Raw genomic sequence first — 24333 nt, 5'->3', positions numbered from 1 at the left:
CTCTAAATACTTCAGCAAGCACCAACTAGGGTTAAGAACATTCTCCTACATAATCTCCAGCCCTCCTCCCTTACTGGTAACACAATTCAACAAGTCATTCAAAACTAGGCCATTTTTCAGAACGTTTCTACCCTATTAGATCCAGTGCCACCTTTCAATAATAAACACTTTAAGCAACGACTCCTTTATGATCCTGAAATACCCTTGGATAAAGTAAGTAACACACACACAAGTAAAAATAAATGGAAAATAACTTACAACTTACGTCTAATATAGGCAAAAACATTTTCTCTCTACTTTATCCCCAGTAACTTGGAAAGAGGTTCAATCACTTGCCTCACCAAGGTGGGGCTTTACTTCATATACTAAAGCAAAGTTTGGCAATTTTCTTTACTGGGTCAAATAAACTTTATTTTTATTTATTTTTTTTAAAATGTTTATTTTGGGGGAGGGAGGGGGAGGGAGGGAAGGAGGGAGAGGGAGAGGGAGAGGGAGAGGGAGAGGGAGAGGGAGAGGGAGAGAGGGAGAGAGGGAGAGAGGGAGAGAGGGAGAGAGGGAGAGAGAGAGAGAGAGAGAGAGAGAGAGAGAGAGAGAGAGAATCCCAAGCAGGTTCTGGGCTGTCAGCACAGAGGCCCGACATGGGGGCCCAAACTCATGAACTGTGAGATCATGACCTGATCTGAAACAGAGAGTCAGATGCTTAACCGACTGAGCCACCAGGGCGCCCCAGATCAATTTTATTTATAAAAAAAGGAACAGGCAATAATTTGACAATTCCTATATTAAATTAGCACCAATTACCACCAATTTATATTTGTTACAGTTTAAGCCCGGTTAAGCCCTTTTACAAATTGTGAGCAACAGGCAACTCTTCACTGGATGAAAAGTGTCCCATATGCTCCAGCATGCCTAGCGGTCCCAGCCCACGTCCACTAAATGCCAGTGACAACCAACAAGGTCTCCATGAATTTCCCAAGTGTGCCCTAGGGATGCACGGCGCCCCCCCCCCCCCCCCCCCCCCCCCCCCCCCCCCCCGGAGCCACTAGACTTGTGGACAGGAAGCCCACAGTCGAGGGGAAGCTCACCGCTCCCGAGGCCGTCGCTCTAGCTTGGGCTCATCCAGCTGGCGCTGCAGTTTCTCCTGCTCCTTCTGTAGCCGCTCCTCTACTTCTCGCTCTCTAGCAGCTGTGTCAACGGGCTTCGCCCCTCCAAAGATAGAGGCTGCTCGACTGGACTGGGAGGTGCTAGCAGAGGAATCATCTTCCTTAGGAGTACTCCGAGGCTTTAGATTCAGTTTGGGTCTTTGGGGGGGACCTAAGTTAAATAAAACTCTAAGTAATAGTTCTTCAAAATCACCAGAAGCTGATGGCTGAAAGCCAGATTCCCAGATGCAGCTCTTCTAAAACCCTCTATGGGATTCAGAGTAGTGGCCTAACCAATCCAGCAGGGAAGGGAGATCATTAGAAAATGTGTGGCTTAAATAACCAAGTCCAATCAATCTTTCCACTACCATGCCGATGATGCAGTGCCAGACTGAGGGAAAGACTAAAAAAGGGTAAAAATTTAAATGGTAAGTCATCACGATTACTGATTACCTGGGAAGAACGGTCTATGATAAACTATTGGATGGAAGAGTATCTTGGTCAAAAATGTGGTCTGGACGATAGATTACTTCATTAAGTAAGAGCTTGTAACAGTAAGACTCTACTGCCTATACTCTTGTCTCTCTGTGTAGTATAAACTTAGAGCGATTCACAGAGTACAGTATAGAACACTGAATAGCTGATTACAAAGTCTAAAGGAATTTGATTTCGTTTTGGATCCAAGTTGTCAGAAAGTTTCAAGGAAATCCTATTTCTCAAAATTAGTATTTATCTTAAGTATTTCCGACATATCAAAGATAAAGAAAGTATAAGGCCTATGTGTCAGCCACCTGGCTTCAGTAATAAAACACTATAATACCCACTGAAGGTTCCTGAGTAGCATTCCTCTGATGACACGCCTAACTGTGTTCGGTCTTCTCACAACCATTACACTGAATTCGGGTTTTATCATCCCCATGCAGGTCTTTATACTCTCACTACAGAACATATGTATGTATCTACAAAAAAAGGGTATCATTTGGCAATGTTATTTTTTTTTTTCCTTTTAAGCAGGCTTCATGCTCAGAGCAGAGCCCAATGTAGGGCTTGAACTCATGGCCCTGAGACCAAGAGTCAGAGGCTTACCTGAGTCACCCACGCACCCCGAGATTTAAATTTTCTAGACGGGTTTTTAACTGCCAATTTATATAAACTTCCAAGATACGGTTTTTCAAAAAGATCTGATCTTTAAGTAATCTCTGTACCCAACATGGGGCCTGAACTCATGACCCCAAGGTCCAGTCATACCCTCTGACTAAGCCAGCCAGGTACCTCTAACTGATACAGTTTTAATACGTATAACTTTGTGAAGGGCTCATTAACTTCCTTTTATAGGGTAATACTGGGGTCAGAAAGAGTTAACTCATTTAAGCCCTACAGTTAGTACTTTGTGGATCAAAGGATGAAATCAAAGCAACTTTATGCTCCTTTCACTATAGTACACAATAACATCCTTTTCTTCTCCGTCTGCTAATTTCCATTTATTTTACCAACTCAACATATAATCTGAGCACCTATATTTTAGATATCATTCTAAGGCCACGAATATGACAGTTGGGGGTAGTATTTAGTTCCTGCCTGCAAGGGGCGCAATTCAGCAGAGAATCAAAATAAAGAAGAATACAGTATGCTAAACTGGACAAAACAGATTTATCCATATGGAAGTTCTTAGACTGGGGCTATGTTTGGGGAAACCTGTGAAGGCTTCCAAGTGGTGACTCCTGAAAGTCTAGAAAACTGAGCGAGCAGCTTAATGGTAGATGTCCAAGGGATGGGAGACAGCACTAAAAATGAAGATCCTTGTGTCAGAGGAACAGAAGAAAGGCTATCTTTCAGGCCATGGAGAGACTAGGAAGGCTTTTAAAAGAATCTAATGGGGGGCCTGAGTGGCTCAGTTAGTTAAGCATCTGATTTTGGCTCAGGTCATGAGCTCGCAGTTTCTGAGTTCGAGCCCCGCATTGGGCTCCCTGCCATTGCTGCAGAGCCCACCTCAGATCCTCTGTCCCAGTCACTCTTCTGCCCCTCCCCAACTTGTGCTATAAAAATTAAAAAAAAAAAAAAAAAAAAAAAAAAAAAAAAGCCATGAAAGAATAATCTAATTAGCTCTTGTTCCAGAAAGACAATTTGGGCCAGTGTAAAGAATGGAACGAGGCAGGGAAATTTGTTAGTAATGTGAGCACAGCAATGAAGTATGAACAAAGCCAGTGGCAGCTACTCTGGAGATAAGGGGGCAGATCTTAGAGGGAGCTGTAGACAAGATCACCAGAAAAAAAGATCAGGTGTGCAGTTACTGAGGGAGGCAACAATGGCATGAGAGGAAAAAGGTCAGGAGTTGAGATTCAAAGCGCATATCAAGCCTCTACTTTTCTCACTAGTGAAGTGGAGATGATAATTGTACCTATACTAGATAGAATGCTTAAGATCATATACTACCTGTAAGTGTACTCCGCTCACCGTTGGTGCAGAGTAAATGCTCAATAAATGTTAGTTGTTATTTCTAGGTTTCATGCATGGAAATAGAGGAAATGGTTAATAGCAATGTTTTTAAAAACGCACAATGTTTTAAAAAAAGCACTTGGCATAAAGTCAGGGCTAACACGGGGATGTTAAAAAGAGTAGTAGACAAGCTGTCTAAAAATAATTGGAGAGAAATTCTAGACCAGTTTTTTTTTTTGATATCAATGAAGTCAGAACACAGATGCTGGCCATTTATTAATACGTTGTGAGAGGTCAGATTTGTAACACAGTATGTTTTTACTTAAGTGTTATTAACATTAGGGGCATAATTTTAGAATAGGTGCACTTACATCTTACCATTAATTGAGTGTCAATTACTGTGGCACAATGGCACTGAAATCACCAACACTTGGTTTTTAACCCACAGTGCCAATCACTGGCTAGGAGACTGCGTGGCAAATGTTTCCCTTTTCTCCTTTGTATTTTCAGTAAGTTTTAACTGAAAAATCTATATGCTAAGGCAACTAAAAAGAATTAGCCTTTGCTTTATCTCCATTCTGTCATCCTCGTCCAATGCTCTTTCTACTAGGCTCTGCTTTATCTCTTACAATGTGTAAGTGCTATCCTGTTTCAAAACCCACTTCAGGGGTCTGAGACATAACTGATAATTTTTCAATCAGTTTCTCCAGTGGTCTGCCCTATTAAGTAAATAAAAGAAAACGATTACCTCTATCATCACGCCTATAATCATCCCGAGAGTAATCATCTCTGGAACTCCATGATCGATCATCTCGTCTGTCGTATCTGTCTTCATAGCGGTCCCCGCCTCCTCTGTAGTCATCATCCCTACGGTACCCGCTACCAAATGCTCTTCTACCACTGCCTATCCTGGAATCGTAACCTGTAAATATATCCCAAATTATGATCGTCACACCAGAGGAAATAAAGGCAAGCAAGACGTTCTTGAAAGAAAGAAATTTAACGCAGCTGTTTTTTAATGACCTCTATCATAGTCTCTGCTGCCTCGGTCATCATAGCGATCCCGGCCCCCGTATCGATCCATATCTCGGCGTGGGCCATCCCGATATCCATCCCGATACCCATCACGGTATCGGTCTGAATCATAACGATCTCGATACTCTAGAGAGAAAACAGACAAAGCAATGTCATTCCCTTTTCTTTGACACCATTAATAGGAAGACGCATGAAAGACCACGAGGTCAACTTGGTTTCATGAGTTCACAGTCACTGCTAGGTCTGTTTTTATAAAAACAAATCACTTTAAATGCAAAGTGGAAACGTGTACTGAAATAACTTTTATTGGTTATTTGATTTAAACATTTTTGATTCAATAAATGCTAAGTCAACAATTTATGAGGGAGTTAAGGAAGAGTAAAATCTCTATACAGCCCATAATGAATTTTCAGCATTAAAGACAAATATAGTAGGAAATATAATTGAAATCTATAGTTTTGATTGGTCCCAAAGAACCAATCAAAGACCACTTAAAAACTTTCGCATGGGAAAATACACAAGCCCTAAGTCTGGGAAGGCAAACAAAAAGAGAAAAATATATGTGACATAGGACAGTGATTGGCTATTAAATAACAGAAACTAAAATTAACAGAACATTTTCTACCACCAAAATGGTGAAGATGTAAGTAAGAGCTACCTCTGGTGTTGGCCAAGTTTGGGGGAGTAAGTGAATTCCCACACTGCTGAGGAGTCTAAAACAGCACAACCATTCTGAAACTGGATTCAGAACTATGCATTAAAAACTTTAAAATCACTTGCACCCTCTGGGGCAACAGTTCAACTTCTAGGAATTTATCCTGAGAAAATAACAGGACATTTAATAAAGACATGTACAAGGAGATTCACAGGAATGTTGTGTATAATATTAAAAAATTGTCGAGTGCACAAGCTATGGGTTAAGTCAGGGGGCATCTATAAAAAGCAACCACTAAAAACGGAGTTAAGAGATGTATTTACTATGACACTTGAAAACTGTATTTTACACACATGCATGAATATCAGTATCAGAGGTGCCTAAATTCCAGAAATTTGTATCTAAGAATGTTGCAGAGCTCAGGCGGCAAGCTACAATGGTGTGAGGCATTTATAAAAGGAGGTAGCAGCTATTTAGCTTTGGCTAACTTGCTAGATCTTCCAATTTTCTAAGAAACCCGGGAGCCCCAACGTTTATATGAAAACTTCATTTTCCAGAGATGAACGAAACAATTACAACAAACAAACTTAAAAACATTTTGAATTTAATAATTCATGCACACAGGTCAAACAAGGATTTTATTTTTATGACTTCTTCCTTTTAAACCATGATTTAATTTTGGAAACAACATCATTTTGTCCACATTCCCTGGTAGTTTAAATTGGTAAGTTAAAGGACATGCTAATGTTGGTAAAACAATTACACACGGGAGAGAATCTGAAGAATTCAAAACACAAAAAATCAGCCACGTGTTTATTCTGAAATATGTATTTGATTTCTAGAGAGACATATGAACTGTATACTTAATTTTATTTAGGTAATATTAAAATGATAATAAGCTTGTACTCACTAAAACAGCTGGCCGAGAAATATACAAATGTTTGCTAAGATTTTACAATAATATTTAGTACAACTATACCTTTCCCCGTGTCTTTTATGGGCCCAAAGCTTGGAATAGGAATCTCTAACAACTTGGCAGCTTTGGATAACAACAGCACATTCATTCTTGTTATCCATCCTGCTTGTTCCAAACTCAAGGTTTCAAGGGAGGAAATAGTCATGTCCCTGGATTCAAAACAGGACCCTTGGTCTGACTGCTTTTTCTTTCAAGAGCCATTTCTTTCTGTTAACAACAGAACCTCTTGCATAAATGTTGACGTGCAATACCTCAGGTAGTTCTCCCCAAGGCTTTGTCTGGTCACAAAGACTTGATAGAAAAGTCAGATATAAACTAGATTCAAAGTAGTATGTCACAAATATAGCTAAAGGATTCCTTCTACCTTCACCCAGTCACGAAGGTAGTTATGTTACCCTGCACACATTTTTATGATTTATGCATGAACACTACTATATGATAGCGTTGTTCAAATGTTTATACCCCCCACTCAACATTATAGGTTTTAAACTTTATCTCTATCATTACACATATATTTTATTATATGGACAAACTGCTATCTCGTCATTTCTTCATTGACTTAGTATTATTTCCTCACATATTTCAATAAAGTTGCCTCACTTTCTCCATAAAGGTTTGCATATTTTTTGTTAGATTTAGGTACTTTGTGTAAACGTTGTAATTCACCCCAACTCTTACCCCATGACATTCTCTATTTCCTTTCTTTGAATTATTTATTTGCACACAGTTTCTCTCCCCTAGTATAAGCAATGTCCAATGAGGATAGAATTTTAAGTCTATGTATTTATTTTGAAAAAGAGAGCACAAACAGGTGAGGGGCAGAGAGAAGGAGAGACAGAATCCAAAGCAGTCTCTTTGCCATCTGTGCAGAGCCTGATGTGGGGCTCAAACTCATGAACCGTGAGATCATGACTATAGCTAAGATTAAGAGCTGGATGCTTAACAGACTGAGCCACCCACAGGCACCCCTCGTCTGTTTTGTTCACTGCTATATCCTGAGCTTTGAACACTATCAGGTACAGGGTAAACATTTAGTATCTTTGAAGAGAACGAATTTTCTGTTATTTTGAAAGGTGTCTTAAAAAATACCATTTTGACTGCTGGCTGCTAGTAATGCAGCCAATTTTTGTGTAATGTTCTTACCCCAGCAATCTTGCCGAACTTTTTTATAGTTCCTTACTTTGTAAGATCTGTTGGGTTTCTTTATAAACAACTATTTCCTAAAGAGAGCGAAATCTCCCGCCTAATCTTTGGCAAGGTTTAAAAAAAATTTTTTTTAATGTTAGTATATTTTTGAGGGAGACTGAGTGTGAGCGGGGGAAGGTCAGTGTGTGTGTGTGTGTCTCACACACACAGGGAATCTGAAGCAGGCTCCAGGCTCCAAGCTGTCAGCACAGAGCCTGACATGGGGCTCGAACTCATGAACTGTGAGATCATGAGCTGAGCCGAAGTCAGACGCTCAACCCACTGAGTCACCCAGGCACCCCAAAATTTTGTGTTTTTTCTTAATTATAAATTTATCAAATTCTTTTTCTGCATCTATCAATTCTTTTGAAGATCATAAAAATTTTTTCTGTATCTCCTACTCCCTTTCTGCTAATGTGATCATTTACATTGACATATCTGTCCTATTACAAAACAGTTCTCAGAACACAGAAGAAACTCACTCGATAAAAATGAACTTACTGTCTCCAAAGCTATCATCGCCTCTCCTAGGCGGGTAGTCATCGAAGCTGTCTGTGGCAGGACGTGCCCTCCAGTCTGTATCTGTTTTGTCAGAATCCCGATTTCTATCTCGGCCAAAAGAACGATCATCCCGGTCTATAGAGATAAAATAAAAACAAGTTAGCCCACAAAAACTTTTGCCTGATTATTTGTCACATGCACAGAGCCTTCCCCCAACATACTGTATTTCTTCCTCATATCATCACAAAGTTGTCCCAACTTTGATGCCCCATTATCGTAAAGCGCACTCTTCAACTTAACTGAGTGATTCACTTCCTCATGGTAAGTATTAAACCTCATGGTTTATTTAATTAACCATGAAGTTTAATGCCTATAGGTCTCATTCTGTGTACAGGCCAGGAACCTCTGAAATACATATGAATGAGGCCCCTCTTGTGCTGCTAGGTACACCTAATCTATTTATTACATATTTAATGTTCCTCTAGATCAATCAGGGTCTTTCCATCATTTTGGGGTGGGTAATTCTTTGCTGTGTCTTATGCGGCAATCCCTGGATTCTACCCGTTAGGATCAATCCCTGGATTCTACCCGTTAGGAGTCAGTAGCACTTCCCAGTTCTGACAACTCTAGAGGTCTTCACACATTGACAAATGTCCCCTTGAGCAAAATCATCCTTAACTGGCAACTAGTGCTCCAGATTCAGGCAGGCCTACTGCTCTGCATCTCTATTAAAATTTTCTGGGAACAGGCACCTCTGCTTTGTCATCCTAGGACCAAAACAAAACAGGAAGATTTCTATCAGATTTCTTACCTTTATCTTGTGCTTGATCAGCAACGTCCACTCGAATTCTCCTGTTACCTAGAGACTGAGAGGATAGGACCACATTAACCAACCTTTTGCCCCATTATGCACAAATCCCATGAGTGACCTTGAACGTCTGGGCATAGCAGAAGCACTGGGGGAAGGAAGATAAAGGAAAAACACTGTAATCTAGCCAACATTCCAATTTGTTGGCTAAAGAATCCTTTACAAAGACTTGAAAACTGAAATAATCCCTTAGAATTAACAGATTTAAGTTGGGCTTGTATCAATGCCACATCAATTAGCCATTTTTATAAAGATATATATACTTTATAAAATGAGCCTTTTAACTATCAAAGGCAATTTATCAAGAAATAATTCCCAGGCAACTAGCTAAATAAAAGGCATATTTGGGTCCAGAGCAATTATTCACTCAGACATTTATAGAGCCCCTAATATGCACCAGCAACAGTACATAAAGCATTGTCTCTATTATCTCAAGTTCTTTCACTCAATATTACCTTTGGATAAATCAGTTCCTCCAGGATACCCTCTGACTTCCCTTTCCCACATCATTATTTATTTATACACTTTGAACCCAATAAATTCTACTGCTGATTTTTCCTCATTTCCCAGTAGAATCTACAGTTGAAGAAGGATAACAGTGAATTTTAGTTACAAACACCCAGAATTATATTAAACACTACTATGACGAAATCTCTAGAAACAAAGAAACCCCTAAGTCTGGACCATGACAGCATTTTACATAATAGATAATTCAACAAACTTCAGATAACTGTATGGTATTCTTTCCCTTATCCAGATAGAACAGTTAAAAAGGAGTAATGTTAATAAAACCTAAAAATGATCTGAAAAGAAAAACTTTGGAACTAAGCTTTATATATATTTAACTTATATACCTAGATTATTATTCCTATTTGACATTTACTTCAGATTTTCATGGCTGTAACTCAATTATGACACAGGTAAAATATTTTGAGAGGTGTTGATTTCAACTGTGTCAAGTGGCAGGTTTGGACCATAGAATTATGGCACAAATGGCCCAAATCTGCACTTTGACAAACTACCTTCTCAAGAAGTGAGGGGTTTCTGGCATTAAAATGGAAAAAAGAGCCCCTTTCCTTCCCAGATATAATTTGATTTCTAGTCACTAGAAGTAAAAAAGAGGAGGAAAAAAAAAAAAAAAAAAAAGCAGGTCCTAGACTAGAAACTTCTGTTACTAACAGGTAACCGAATGCTTTAATATCCTGCTTGTGCTAGCTTAAGAATCACTACATGGCACCAATCACTCAAATGACTGTAATTATAATTAGATTTAATCCCCATACCCCCCTCATGTATTAACAGCTAAATCTCCTCTACTACACTGCTGGCATATCTGGATAGAAAAACATCTAAGGGCAATGTTAAAAAGCAGAACTGAGTGTTCACTGTCATTTTCCTTTAAGAGACTCCTAGGAACATGTATTACAAACGACATTCCACTGAGAAATGTTTCCAAACTCTTTACAACCATAAAAAAAACATTAACTTCCCTGAAAACCAGATAATGCCTTTTAACACTAAACTTATATACATGATTTTTTCTATCTGCCTTGATCTGGTCAGATTATATTGAAAAAGCAAAGCCATGAGAGCGGAGACAAAGCTCTGAATCAACAAATGAGAGCTTCTATTAGACCTGGTGTGGTGGAGATGCCTGGGTGGCTCAGCTGGTTGAGTGTCTGACTTTCCCTCAGGTCATGCATTATCTCACTGCTCTTTAGTTCCACCCCTGCATGGAGTCCAGCTCTGTGCTGACAGCTCGGAGCCTGGAGCCTGCTTTGGATTCTGTGTCTCCCTCTCTCTCTGCCCCTCCCCTGCTGGTGCTTTGTCTCTCTCTCAAAAAATAAATAAACATTAAAACAACAATAACAACAACAACAAAAGAGTTGGTGTGGTGGGTTTCTTCTGTAATTTTCCACCTAAGTACCTCCCTGAATGATTGGGGCCTACGGAGTTTGCTCAAGTGAAGTACGACTTGCTAGATGTTGAATGTTAAGTGTCACACGGTGCTTTTCTTTGTAGATACTATGACAATCTTTGAAACAGCCAGTGACCCAACCAAAAATATATTGATAAGTGTAAGACTGGTTAGCTCCCACCCTCAAACTCCCCACCTTATTTATTTTACCTCTTCGTTGAGGCTCAGGGCACTGAGCAAAGAATCCAGGTCCTCAAACTCAGCGTAACCAAAACCTTTCAACCTCTCTGGATTGCTGGGTTCACGTGGTAAACGCACTGCACTGATCTGAAGGAGTAAAGAAACAGATTTCCCAATTAAGTGTTCTCGTTCATTTGTTCCCCCCACCCTCCCAATCACTGCATATGCAATGAATTTCTCTGAAGAATTCACAAAGAAGAACCTGGTGGTTTCCAGGAGGAAAACTGGTGCAAAGGGATAGGAGAGAGACTTCACTATATGCCATCAGACCTTTTCAATTAGAACAGTACTAAATTAACCCTTAAAAAAAAAAAAAAAAAAATTAACACGAATTCAGAGTAGTCCCTGTATCCCTGACTTCTGTCTCATTCTACAGGTCTAATTTTTAGTTGTTTTCTAGGTGGTCTATTTTTTAAAGACTTAATTATCTGAGAAACGTTACTGTCTTCGTATACTAACCATCCTTGGCTGAATCAAACATTGGATTATAAACTCCCACCAGCCTTACTCCCTCTATTGAATTCTGAGATGGCAAACTACTGAATTTTTACTCTTGAAATACAAGAAGAATTTACAGTGACCTGGTTTTATTTTGAGGTTACCTTGTGTTTTCTAATTGCAGGTTTGCAGAATTCCTCGTTTTAAAGTTTCATAAAACTTTACCCGGCACAAAATTTTTTATTATTTACAACAGGGTACGTACTCTTCATTTCCAATTTTAGAACCATTTTGAAACACCTCTATCTTCTGACCATCTTTTTGATGGCTTCCACATATTTTCTCACCCTTTAACTTTTTTCTTTAGTATTTTGCATGTATTCAAGTTATTCTTCTGCATCACTGATCTGATACTTTACTCTGGCTCCTGAGATACACATTTTGTTATAGTCTCTTTAAATTCTAGTTTAACTCAACTCCTGAATACAGCAGAACAAAATATGAAAGGGAGAAGTAACTCCAGACCAGTTCTAAAGCATTCAGTGAAAAGCTTGAATGGGTCAGAGGTTATTATTCAGCATTCTACAGAAGAGGCCAAGAAAGTAAAATCAAAAACAGGTCAGCCTTCTAGCTGTACTACGTATTTGTACAGAGAAGATGATTTGTAGGTGGCAATCAAAAAATAATCACATTGTGGGGTGCCTGGATGGTTCAATTCGTAGAGTGTACAACTCTTGATCTCAGGGTTGTGAGTTCAAGCCCCACACTGGATGTAGAGATTACTTAAAAATAAACTCTTAAAAAAAAAAAAAAAATCACATCAGAAAAAGTACCCATTGAAGTTGGTGGCCCACTGCAGAGAAGAGGATCTAGGAAGGGAGTCAAAAAACAAAGTAAGAAGAGAATAGATCTTTTTTTTTTTTTTTAAAGTTTATTTATTTTGAGAGAAAGAGCAAGCAAGTGAGCTTGTACAAGCAGGGGAGGGGCAGAGAGAGAGAGGCAGAGACAGAATCCCAAGCAGGCTTCACGCTCCCAGCACAGAGCCCAATGTGGGGCCTGAACCCACAAACTATGAGATCATGACCTGAGCCAAAATCAAGAATTGGATGCTTAACAGACTGAGCCACACAGATGCCCCATGCAGAGAGTAGATCTTTAAAGGAAATGCACCTTAAAACAAACAAACAAACAAACAAACAAACAAACAAAGGTAAAACCTACCCTCCACGTGGGGTGTCAAACTCACAATCCTGAGATCAAGAGTCGCATGCTCTGACTGAGCCAGCTAAGTACCCCAAGTCCTAAGTATTTTATTTTTTTAAAGTTTACTTTGAGAGCGAGCGAGTGGGGGAGGTGCAGAGAGAGAAAGAGGGAGAGAATCACAAGCAGGCTGTGCACTGTTAGCATGGAGCCTGATGTGGGGCTGGAACTCATGAACCGCGAGATCATGACCTGAGCCAAAATCCAAGTTGGACACTTAACTGACTAAGCCATCCAGATGCCCCAGTCTTAAGTATTTTTAAATCCAAGTTTGGAAAAAGGACTTCTCCTGAGCACCTCTATACTCACTTTTCCATCTTTTTGAAAGCTAGATCAGCATTCCAAACATCCTCTCTTAAGCTTTTTAAGATGGCCTACAATCACCGTGAATTCCACTATATGTGTCACCAAGCTCACAGAACCCTTAATAATTTTAGCACACTATCACTAATATAAATTACACATCTCCAACTTCGGCTCAGGTCATGATCTCGTGGTTTGTGGGTTCGAGCCCCACATCAGGCTCTGTGCTGACAGCACAGAGTCTGGAGCCTGCTTAGGACTGGGTCTTCCTCTCTCTCTGCCCCTTCCCCGCTCACGCTGTCTCTGTCTCTCTCAAAAATAGTTAAAAAAACGTTAAAAAACACTAAAAATTAAAAAAATAAAAATTACACACCTTCTCAGCTGCAAGTATTCATATCAAACATTGAAAAGTGATTTTGAGGGGTACCTGGCTAGCTCAGTCAGTAAAGCATGTGACTCTTGATCCTGGGGTTGTGAGTTTGAACCCCATGTTGGGTGGAAAAATTACTTAAAAATAAAATCTTAAAGGATTTTGATAGAAGCCTGAAGAATGACTGAGTTCAGAGGAGCTTTCCATCTTTCAAAACAACTGAGTATATCATTTTTTAAAAAAGTAATGTATGTGCCCAATGTGGAGCTTGAACTCACGACCTGAAGATGAAGAGTCCCAGGCTCCTAAGCCAGCCAGGTGCCTCTGGGTATATCACTTTTAAGATTTTTTTCCCCCCCAATATATGAAGTTTATTGCCAAATTGGTTTCCATACAACACCCAGTGCTCATCCCAAAAGGTGCCCTCCTCAATACCCACCCCCCCCATCACTTTTAAGATTCTTAATGAGAAGAGGTATAGGTTCCTGAGAGATTCTTTCTGTATCAATAAGGTATAAGACTGAGATTATGATTGGTGTGGGATGAGAATATTTTCAGCCAAAGGGTCTAAACACCACTTAGTCAATTATATACCTATTTCTTCCAAGTCTAGACACAACCTCAGAATCTTTCTCAGCTTAGAAATTCAGACTCGGTCACTGCCAATTTGCTACTCTCCATATTGAGTTAATTGCTGTAAACCTTTACACTTACATTTAATCCTCTAAAGAATTCCTTAATGGAATCTTCTGTCACATCATAGGGCAGGTTCCCTAGAAAAGCAGTATAGGGTGGCGATTTTGGAAGACGGCTCCGGTCGATATTGGGTTCCCGAGCAGCCCGTGGAGCAGTGGGCAGGATGGAACGGTCAATTGGAGGTGCCCTATACACGTCATCATCATTACTGTGCCAAGTGGTTGAAACTAGGATAGAAAAGTGGATGTTTAAGAAATCAGAGCAAACTCCCCTCACTGTTGCTGGAGAATAAAAAGATCCATGCTAAGTACCCAGTATTAAATAAGCCACACCAGGAAAAAAACAGATAAAAAGGCACTTAAATAAATGCATTTTACACAGAGAAAATGCTTCTGAAATGTCAGTATCAGATTAGCAATGCAAAAAACTCAGTATTCACTGTCTCTTGGTTTCTAGAGACCTTTAAAGACCCAGGCTTTTTATGAACAGAATCATAGTAACTCTTATTCCTTATACAGCAAAGAAAAGTATCAACTATTTATGGAATGTTACTGTGTGCAGGTATTTTATATTCATTATATCCCATCTTATCTTTATAACAACCCTGTGAGGTTGTTCCCATTCTACAGAAAAGGAAACTCAGATTTCAGATTTAGTAACGTGCCCAAGATTACAAAAATGGCATAGTAGATGGTAATCCTAGTATAGGTAGGACTCAAACCAAGGTCCCTCTCATTCCAAATGTATTTAAACATTATTGACAACTCTCATATTCCTAACTTTTTGGGTGGACAAAGTGTTTTCCTTATGGTTGATCCCCCTCTTTACAAAAAACAACTCAATTCCATCCTATTCCTCAGACCATTTTTGTTTACCCATGCCTTCATAAAAATAGTTCCTAGAGCAAATTATTCCTTAACTCTGGGTATAAACAGCTTATAGATTATGCTGTAATAACAGGATATCATAGAATTTTAGTAATCTAGTCCTTAACTTTTCCAATGAAAATGAGGATTAAAAGCCTTGAGAAAAGTATGTTAACAAGAGGGAGAACTAGTACTAAGTTCTCCTGAATCACAATTTCAGTCCCTCATCATGAACTCTTATCGCCTAAACCTAAAATTCCATGAAATACACAAACTTAGACCTAAGGTTCTACAAAACGATTAAATTCCTTTCAGATTACATGTGTGAACCATTATTATGGAATGAGTTTTGTCTCAGAAGAGAATGAAGAGAATGAAAATTTCAAGCATGATGGAAACTAAAAAAATTACCATCTCCTTCCAGGTCGTCTGTTTCATCAGCCCAGCTGACTGGTTTGGGGACATAAGTACTTCCTCCCCCAGTCCCTCCATCCTCAGCCAGAAAGTCTGTTAGGGAGATAGTTTTCCCCTTCTTATTCTTCTTTTTTGCTGTTTTAAAAAAGCAAAAGATTATTTACCATTACTTGGGTATTTAAAAGAGTTGTACAATGCGCTGTGAAAAGAAAGCAACATAGGGGCGCCTTGGGTGGCTCAGTCGGTTAGACATCGTACTTTGGTTCAGGTCATGATCTTGCAGTTCGTGAGTTCGAGCCCTACATAGAGCTCTGTGTTGACAGCTCAGAGCCTGGAGCCTGCTTTGGGTTCTGGGTCTTCCTCTCTCTCTCTGCCCCTCCCCTGCTTGCACTGTCTCTCTCAAAAATAAACAAAACAACAACAACAAAAGATTTTCAACATTAAGACTGGGATGGGGGCAACCTTTTATTTTCTACTATATTCACTCGTGTATCATTTGAAAATTTTAGTTTAGTAACTACTTGGGTTTCAGACAGGTGAATACATTTGTAGCTTCTGGTATACAAAGAACTAAAACAAAACTCCTACCCCTAATAACATATTCTGAATGGTATTTATGAGGATTGTTTGATACTTGTAAAATAACCACACAAAGTAGGAATCATTGCTATCAATTTACAAAAAAGAAAACTAAGTCTCAGAGAGGTTACATGACTATCCTACAGTTACAGAGATATTAGATAGCAGAGCTAGAATTAAACCCAGGGTTTTGGATACCAAATCTAGGGCTCTTCCCACAGGAGCCCCAGCCTCTAAGAAGCCTGTTAGTAGTTCTATTGTGTGTGCGTGTGTGTAATGGGGGGGGGGGGGGTATGATTAAGACTACACAAAACTGGATCTCCCTGCCCTCTAGGAAAAAAAATTCTCTCCTTCTTTACCCTAACACCACATATGAAGATGAGATAGGGCACTAAAGGTAAAAAATAAGAAGCCCCTAAGACCCAACACATTTGAATGTTCTGTGTTTATGAAATCTTTAGGAATTTCCAAATGGTTCTATTTAGTGGACTAACCTTGGCTCTCTATCTAGTTCTCAGAACCTCTTCTGAGATGGCATCTATCAACAGCTAATGCAGAAGAGCCAAAAGGACTAAATAAAGTTCTAAGACTGGCTCCTGAGAGTAGCCCCTACATACGAAAAAAGCACGCAGCTTTTGTTGTAACAAAGATCAGTTTCATGGTTTTTATAATCATGAGTTCCTCCTCCATGTTCCAATTCTCATCTAATTTTCAGTCCAAGAAGACTAAAAATTTGTAACATGATGCAACCATTTGTTTAACTGAAGGTTGCTCTCACCCAGCACCTTTCTTTAAAATCCAGCTTTAAGGAAATAAAGATGACCTGTTTGCTATGTTACGAACAGCCTCTGGACGCACTAAGAAGGGTCCTATAGCATTGATATTGCCCCTAGCTTTATGCAAAAGGCCTAGGAAAAATTTTAACAAGCAAATTTGGACAAGACATAAAGCATACCTCTGAGGTGGAATGCTTATTTTTGTCTTTTCCATACCCTGTAATTCAAAACAGTGTTGGGGACTAATATAATGCTAGCTAGAGATCCTTGTTACCCTCATGGGGTTTAACCTAGTATCATCAGCTAGTACCAAATTATTAATCTGACTGGTCACTGGGGAAATAAAAATAGAACTGATGGTCATCAGTCCATACAATGAAGTAAAGTTCAACATAAAAATAATTTGGTTAAAGCATCTCTGTCTCCTTTGTTCTGTATGTATATCTAATACCAAAAACAGCAGAAATCTGGAATTAGCCTGTTCTTTGGTCTGATTTTGGCTTATACCAACTTTCTAGATCGTAGTTTCTCAACTTTACCCCTTGACTTTTTTTTTTTTTTTTTTTTTTAAAGCCGTGACTCTTGACCAACACATCTCATACTCTGCTTTAATGTTACTGGAAATTTCAAAATAAACATCACAACTAAAAATAATTAAAACACTGTTTATTTCAGAATGTCTTTTTTATCGCTTCTTGGCCTTTTGGCTAAGATCAAGTGCAGAATGTCTTTTTAAATCACATATCTCTCTTTCCCTTGGGTTCTTTTGCTGTCCCCTCCAAAAAATTCCGGTTGAGAAATCACCAGATTATGGATGGTCTTCATTTAAAGACAGGCTAAAATTCTTTCACAAGATCTGTAACTCATCTTTCTTTAAATCTAGTAGCAGCACTGACTTAGTCAAAATATAAACAGATTTAAAGGAATTAACTGGCCCTTAAGAAGTAAAATCAGTCAACTAAAGTGGGTGCCAATGTTTGTTCCACTATTTTACTCCAATAACTGAGAAACGAGGTTATCTAAATCCTCCATGCCCTTTGCTCATCCAATACCTGGGCCCATGACATGTTTAGGATTTCAACAGCATTCTCTGTGTAAGTAAAGCATTGTTTAATGTTCCAGGTTTATCAATCCCTTGCCACATGATTGAACTGGTCCAACTCTTAATTTCCTTTAAATCTGATGTGAATTGGGTTAAAAAGTTAAACCAACCACCTCAAGTAATAGACAATTAAGTGTCCCAATTATTTAAGGCCAAACTACATGGATTAAGGGAGAAAAACACACATCTCAAAAATGTTATTAAATCCTCTGCCTGCTGACTTAATTACTACTACAATTTACCGAACAAGCACTAGGTACTTTATATACTCATATAGATTAAATAAAAGAGCTTAGAAGAAAGCATTTTCAAAAACATTTAAGTCTACAAGTCCTTAAACAAGAAATCAAACATTTGTTTCCTTGATAAACAGGGTTTCTTATAATAAATGAATACAACTAGGGATGCCTGGGTGCCTTAGTCGGTCAAGCATCCGACTTCTGATTTTGGATCAGGTCTTGATCTCAGGGTTGTGAGTTCAAGCACCGCACTAGATGGGGAGCCTGCTTAATAAAAAAAGTAATACAACTGATCAACTTAACTCTTAGAGTTTCTCAAGTTCTACACCATTGACATTCTAGGCTAGGTGATTCTTTGGGGTGGGGCTGTTCTGTGTACTATAGGATGTTTAACAGCATCTCCAGCCTCTACTCATCAGATGCCAGCACCAAAACCCCCACCCTGCTGTGACAACCAAAAATGCCTTCAGACACTATCAAATTACCCCTGCGTGGGTGAGACAAAATTATCTCCTGATTGAGAACCACTGGTTTAAGTGGGTTGTACATCAATAAATAAAAGGACAAACAAAAGGGAATGTTAGCCCCATATAAAAAACAGGATCCCTTGGGGCGCCTGGGTGGCTCAGTCAGTTGGGCGTCTGACTTCGGCTCAGGTCATGATCTCATGATCCTTGAGTTCGAGTCCTGCGTCACGCTCTGTACTGACAGCTCAGAGCCTGGAGTCTGCTTCGGATTCTGTGTCTCCCTCTCTCTCTGCTCCTCCCCTGCTCATGCTGTCTCTGTCTCAAAAATAAATAAAAACATTAAAAAAACCCCAAACAGGATTCCTTTAGTTTTCTCAGAATGTCTTCCTGCTATCACTCCATTCTTTTACTAAAAATACCAACTCACAGATACTGAAGTGACAAAATTACTAACTAGCTGCTACATCTTTATTTCAAAAGAGGACACCTTAAAGCACTATAAGCAATAAAGCTTATTTGTTACACAATGCAGTCTTACTTCTCCATCTTTAACTCTTATTTCTTATTTAGGAAGGAGAATTCAGAAAGCTCTTAATGTTCAGATAAGGCTCTGTCAAACCTTAAGTTTCTTAATTTTAGATCTTGCCAGACTAAGTCCCACTTATTTTATAGGGTTATCAATTCTGAATGTTAGTAGCTACAGACTAAGAAATCAGAAAGTGTCATAAAAACCTGTACAAGATCACAGCATTATTCATAATAGGCAAAACCTGTAAATAACCCAAACTCGTATCAAACAATGAATGCATAAATAAAATGTAGATGTCCATACAATAGATTTTGCAATAGAAAGGAATGAGTACCCATACATCCACCAATATGGATGGATGCTGGAAATATGCTAAATGAAAGAAGTTAGTAACAAAAGTCCCTGTATTATATGACTTAATTTATATGAAATGTTCAGAATAGTTGTAAATACCAAGAAACAGATGGTGGGAGAAATGACTTCTAATAGGCAAGGCATTTCTTTCTGGGTAGTGAGTCTTGCCAAACCCACCAAAATTAAAAATGAATTGGTGACTAACAAATGTTTCCTTAAAGAAACAATACTGTACAAATGCAATCAGAACACCTATACCAGAGTGCCTAGAACTAGACTAATTCCACTGCTGTTTAGAGCCCACCCATGACAAGAGGTTTCATACAATGCAATATCATGATGTTAAGCAGCCTCACCTTTACTGCACTATAGCTGAGCATAGTAGAGAATAAAAACCAAGTCAGAACTCATAAGCTTCACCACCTCAACCACCAGTTGTTACATGACTCAACTTGCTTCACACGGACACAATCCTAGCAAAATGCCCTATCATCTTCCCTTACTTTTCCACACTCAATTTGGTCATTTACATAAAATAAAGCAAGCACCCAATACGCATCATGCTAACCACTACACAAAGAACTTAGAACCTTTCTGTAAGTGAAGAGCTATAAAAATTCAAATTGACTTTGGTGTGTGCACTTTTAAGTGTACTTACACATAATTAGAAATATGCACTTGTTTTTTAAAAATAATACTCATCAATTCTTTCTCCATCATGAAAAGTGAATGCATTCTAGGATGTTCTGAGACTAATACAAAGTGGCAGAATATTCTATCAAGCCACACATATGGTATGTGAATTATACCTTAAAGCTGTTTCAAGCTTTATATATGTATATATATGTATACATACATATACCTGTATTTATATGTATATATATATTTTTTAAAAATGACATTAGTTAGAAAGAAACACTATGTATTACTTTGACACTACTTCCTGTTTTTGTCCTTGAATTTTTATGAGTTTTAATCTTGGCCTTCTGAATCTGGGTATCCTACTCCCAGAATAACAAATATATGGTAGAGGATGGGATCTGAAGATAGGTAATACAGGTAGCCCTCACTTTTCAAAAGTTTGCATTATGTCACTTTGCCTTTATGATTTAGACTGTTACCTGTTTTCCCTAACCAAAAGAAATCCAAAAAGGGTTTTTGCTCTTACAAAAACAAAACAAACAAACCCAAAAAGCAAAGGGGCACCTGGGTGGCTCAGTTGGTTGAGTGCTCGGGATATGATCTCACGTTTTGTGAGTTTGAGCCAAACGTGCATTGGGCTTGCATTGGGCTCTGTGCTGACAACTCAGAGCCTGGAACCTGCTTTAGATTCTGTGGCCCCGCCCTCTCTGCCCCTCCCCCTCTTGTGCATGCACACTCTCTCAACATTAAAAAAAACAAACAAACAAAAAAAAAAAACCTTAAAAAACAAAAACCTAAACCTGTTTACAAAAAAAAAAAAAAAAAAAAAAAGCGAAAATAGCTTTCAGGATTTGTTTTCCAGTGAGCCATTATAGAGGCAGAGCACACTTCCAACTGAGAGTGGCACATCCAAGCTTTTTCCCTCAGAACTATACTCAGCATCAAGCCACCATAGCTTTGAACTGTGTCTGTGATCATCTGTGCTTTATTTTGTTAGCAAGACATGTCCTAAGGTATCAGTAAACCTTGAGATTATTTTTTGGGTTCGGGAATGCTAAAAAAAAAAAAAAAAAAAAAAAAAAAAAAAAAATCATTAAAAACTAATGGTAATTGCTTCTTTGCTTTATTTTACTTCAGCTTACAAAATTCTCTACTTTTGGGGTATCTGGCTCTTGATTTCAGCTCAGGTCAAGATCCCAGAGTCATAGGATCGAGCCCCGTGTTGGGCTCTGCACTGAGCATGGAGTCTCCTTGGGATTCTCTTCCCTCTGCCCCTTTCCCTCCCAACCCTCTCTCAAATAAAACTAAAACTAAAACAAAACACAAAATGCTCTACTTTACTTTTGGGTAGCAAGGGAAACCTGTATGTGAACAGCATATAATGAAACTATTTTGAACTATAAGGACCAGCACTGTATGAAAAAAACTATTGGGACACCATCCTCTCCCCGTGAAAATAAACAAGATGACACACATGGAATTTTTAAGTTAGGTAAATTAAAGGTGTTCTGTGCATACAAGCACAATTTCCAATTTGAAAGCATTTGTCTCAAAAAATGTTAACCTATATCAAACACATTTGATTCCCTGTCAGTAAAGACAGCATTTCAGTAACCTGATCCTGGGCACTTTCAGTTCTTGAAAATCAATAATGGTTCAAGTGGACACTGGTATTGCTGTGAAGAATTTTTCCGTCTCATTTACAAAAGGACTGTGAACTTTTATTTACTTTTGAGAGAGAGACAAAGCGTGAGCTGAGGAAGGGCATAAAGAGAGGGAGACACAGAACCTGAAGCAGGCTCTAGGCTCTGAGCTGTCGGCAGAGTCCGATGTGGGGCTGGAACCCAGGAGCTGTGAGATCATGACCTAAAGCGAAGTTGGATGCTTCAACCAAATGAGACACCCAGGTGCCCCAAGAATAGTCTCATTAACACGGCCATATCTGGGAACATTGGCCACTCAACAAAATCAATGACAGGGAAAGTTTCAAAGTTGGAAAAGAAATTTGACAAATCCCAAATTCCTCAAGGGCAGACTGTCAGATGTAACCTTGTTCTCTCAGATACTAGTATAGTGTCCCTTTACGCATACTACAAAGCTAAAAAGATTTACGGAACCAAATTAAAGACAGGAGATAAGGGCTTCAAAGGGGGTAGAGTAAATGTGGAAGAACAGGAGAAGGGGACATCACTAAGCAAATTCCTTTAACCAGTCCAGATTTCACTCAGTTCTGTAAAATGAAGGGCACAGATTGCTAATATGTCTTCCAACTCTAAAAGTGCTACAAGTTATGGTGAAAGGGAATACAAGCTTTTCACCAAATTATGACAGCTGCCAAGATGGCAAATTCAGGCCAAGTAAGTACTCTAATTTAGATGAAGTTTTTGGGTAGATCCCCAAAATGTGATGACATAGAAGCCAACCTTGTTACTTCCAAGTTGACAGCAGATAAGAGTCAGGAGCCTCAAAGATTTCAACCTTGCTCTGCTACCTGCAGCCATGTGACCTTGAACAAATAATTTCATTTTTCTCAGCTGGGAGACACCACCATCTGCCTACATTATCTCAGAGGATCAAATGAGACAACACAACACAAAAATGCCTGGTCAACTGTCAAGTGCTACATCAATAAAAGGCATTATGTTCAAATGCACTTCAATTCCCTCAACATATTCCAAAAACACACATAATTCTTAGCCTAGGTTAATAGAGAAGAAATTCTTGGTGAGAAAGGAGTGTCCAGAGATAGCAGGGGTTCGAGCAATGTTTCATACAATATATGATCATGCGGGGGAAAGAAACCATATTATCCCCCAAACTAAAATGAATGCTGAAAATGCTCCACACCCCCCACTGCCAATGAGAAAAGCAAGCGGACTTGAAGGACACTGGTATTCCTTACTCCAAACTCGTCCAAAAAGGAAACCTACTCTATCCACTAGTTATTATTTTAAAACTACTCCCCAGGAGTTGTGCAGTTATCTTTAAAACAAATAAATAAAGCTGAACTCTACCGTCGGAGCTATCCAAATAAACCAAAATGGAAGCTGTCAAAGGATCTAACCTTGTTCACCATTTTATCCATCCCCAAGCTAGAACTATGCCTAGCTTATAGTTTGCGGTCAGTAAATACGTACTAAGAAAAAAACCCTAGAGGAAATATAGGTCTCCATCCTTGCTTTTTCTCCTCCAACACGTGGGCGCGCCACACTGGGTTCCCCACCCCCACCTAACTCCAGCGGCTTCAACCTCCAAGCCTTACAGATTTACCCTTAGAAGAATGCATGGGCCGGGCCACACTCTAAAAAGGGAACAGCAGAGAGTGGAAGGACATAAGGGAAAGCAACACATGCACGTAAAACCTTCCCATCTGGACTCTCGCGCGTGCTTTTAAGGCGCGCCGGTCGCCGCTACCCTCCTCTCTCTCACCGCGCACGCGCGTCGTCGCCTTCCCCCGCCCCTCCACCGACTCGCGCTCGTGTTCTAACTGCCCCCCCTCTTTATTCCCCTGCCCCCACTCCCGTCCGCAACGGCCTCGCGCCTCGGAGACGTAGTCTAGTGTGCACCCGTCCGCGCGCCAACCGCCTCCTTCCTTCCTCCACGCGGACACAGTGCTTCACGTCTATGAGAAGGCCTCACGGCTCCCACAGATCTTTCTGCGCCTCATCACTCCAACTCAAGCCATTACTCCTCGCTCCAACCTCGCGCTGACGGGGTGAAAAGAGTGTGAGGGGGGAGGGGAAGGACACGTTCCCCTCCCCCCAAACATCCCGAGACGATAACCTAACATGGCCAAGCCGCCAGCCTGCCGCAGCCCCAGAGTCCGAAGGAAAGCGGTGCCGCCCGCTCCCCGACTCCAGGGAATCAGTGGATCAGGCTCAGAGAGTAGCTAATGAGCCTGGTCCTTGGCCGCGCTCGGCCGCTCACTCACCTGAGGCCGCCATGTTGGGAGAGGGAGAGAGAACGCAAAGGACCCGGATGAGGCAATCACGTGATTATAGCGGGAGCGTCGGGCTGGGAGACGCGAAACTGGGAGGGGGCGGGGAAGTGAGGAGGGAGACAGGAGGCGGGGCGGTGCTGCTCTAGGTTCGTAAAGCAGCGCGAGGAGGTGGTGCGACGTCCGACGGGAAGACCTTCGCGACATGTGGCCAAAGCCGGGGGGGGGGGGGGGGCCTGGGCTGTCGCGAAACCCCTCTCGCTTTACGTAGGACTGCGCGCGGACGAAGGGGCGGGTTTCCCTATCGGCCGACTTCCTGCCAGGCGGGTAAGCGGAAGGGGCGGGGCCCCCGGGCCCCAGTTGTCTGGGACCGAATGGAGGCGGGCTGGAACCCGGAATGGGAGT

General features: G+C 40.1%; 1 protein-coding gene across 4 annotated transcripts in view; it reads right to left on the bottom strand.

The window, feature by feature from the left end:
* The window catches only part of EIF4B (eukaryotic translation initiation factor 4B), a 30033-nt gene extending 6000 nt beyond the window's left edge, over window positions 1–24033 (bottom strand). The window contains exons 1-9 of one of the 4 annotated variants that reach the window (XM_042946638.1): window positions 23923–24033; window positions 15301–15438; window positions 14042–14250; window positions 10927–11043; window positions 8742–8796; window positions 7931–8065; window positions 4602–4739; window positions 4327–4500; window positions 1086–1314 (exon numbers count right to left, since the gene is read on the bottom strand). In XM_042946638.1, coding sequence (XP_042802572.1) covers window positions 1086–1314; window positions 4327–4500; window positions 4602–4739; window positions 7931–8065; window positions 8742–8796; window positions 10927–11043; window positions 14042–14250; window positions 15301–15438; window positions 23923–23935 — 1208 coding nt within the window. In that variant the 5' untranslated portion in view covers window positions 23936–24033. Of the gene's footprint in view, window positions 1–1085; window positions 1315–4326; window positions 4501–4601; window positions 4740–7930; window positions 8066–8741; window positions 8797–10926; window positions 11044–14041; window positions 14251–15300; window positions 15439–23261; window positions 23351–23922 lie in introns of those variants that run through there. The other 3 variants (XM_042946640.1, XM_042946637.1, XM_042946639.1) reach the window with 3 other exon arrangements.
* Window positions 24034–24333: the final 300 nt, after the last annotated feature.

The sequence above is a fragment of the Panthera leo genome, chromosome B4, assembly GCF_018350215.1.
Source record: "Panthera leo isolate Ple1 chromosome B4, P.leo_Ple1_pat1.1, whole genome shotgun sequence".
NCBI lineage: Eukaryota > Metazoa > Chordata > Mammalia > Carnivora > Felidae > Panthera > Panthera leo.
Note: the sequence above shows the minus strand (reverse complement) of the source record. Positions and strands in the feature narration are given on the sequence as shown.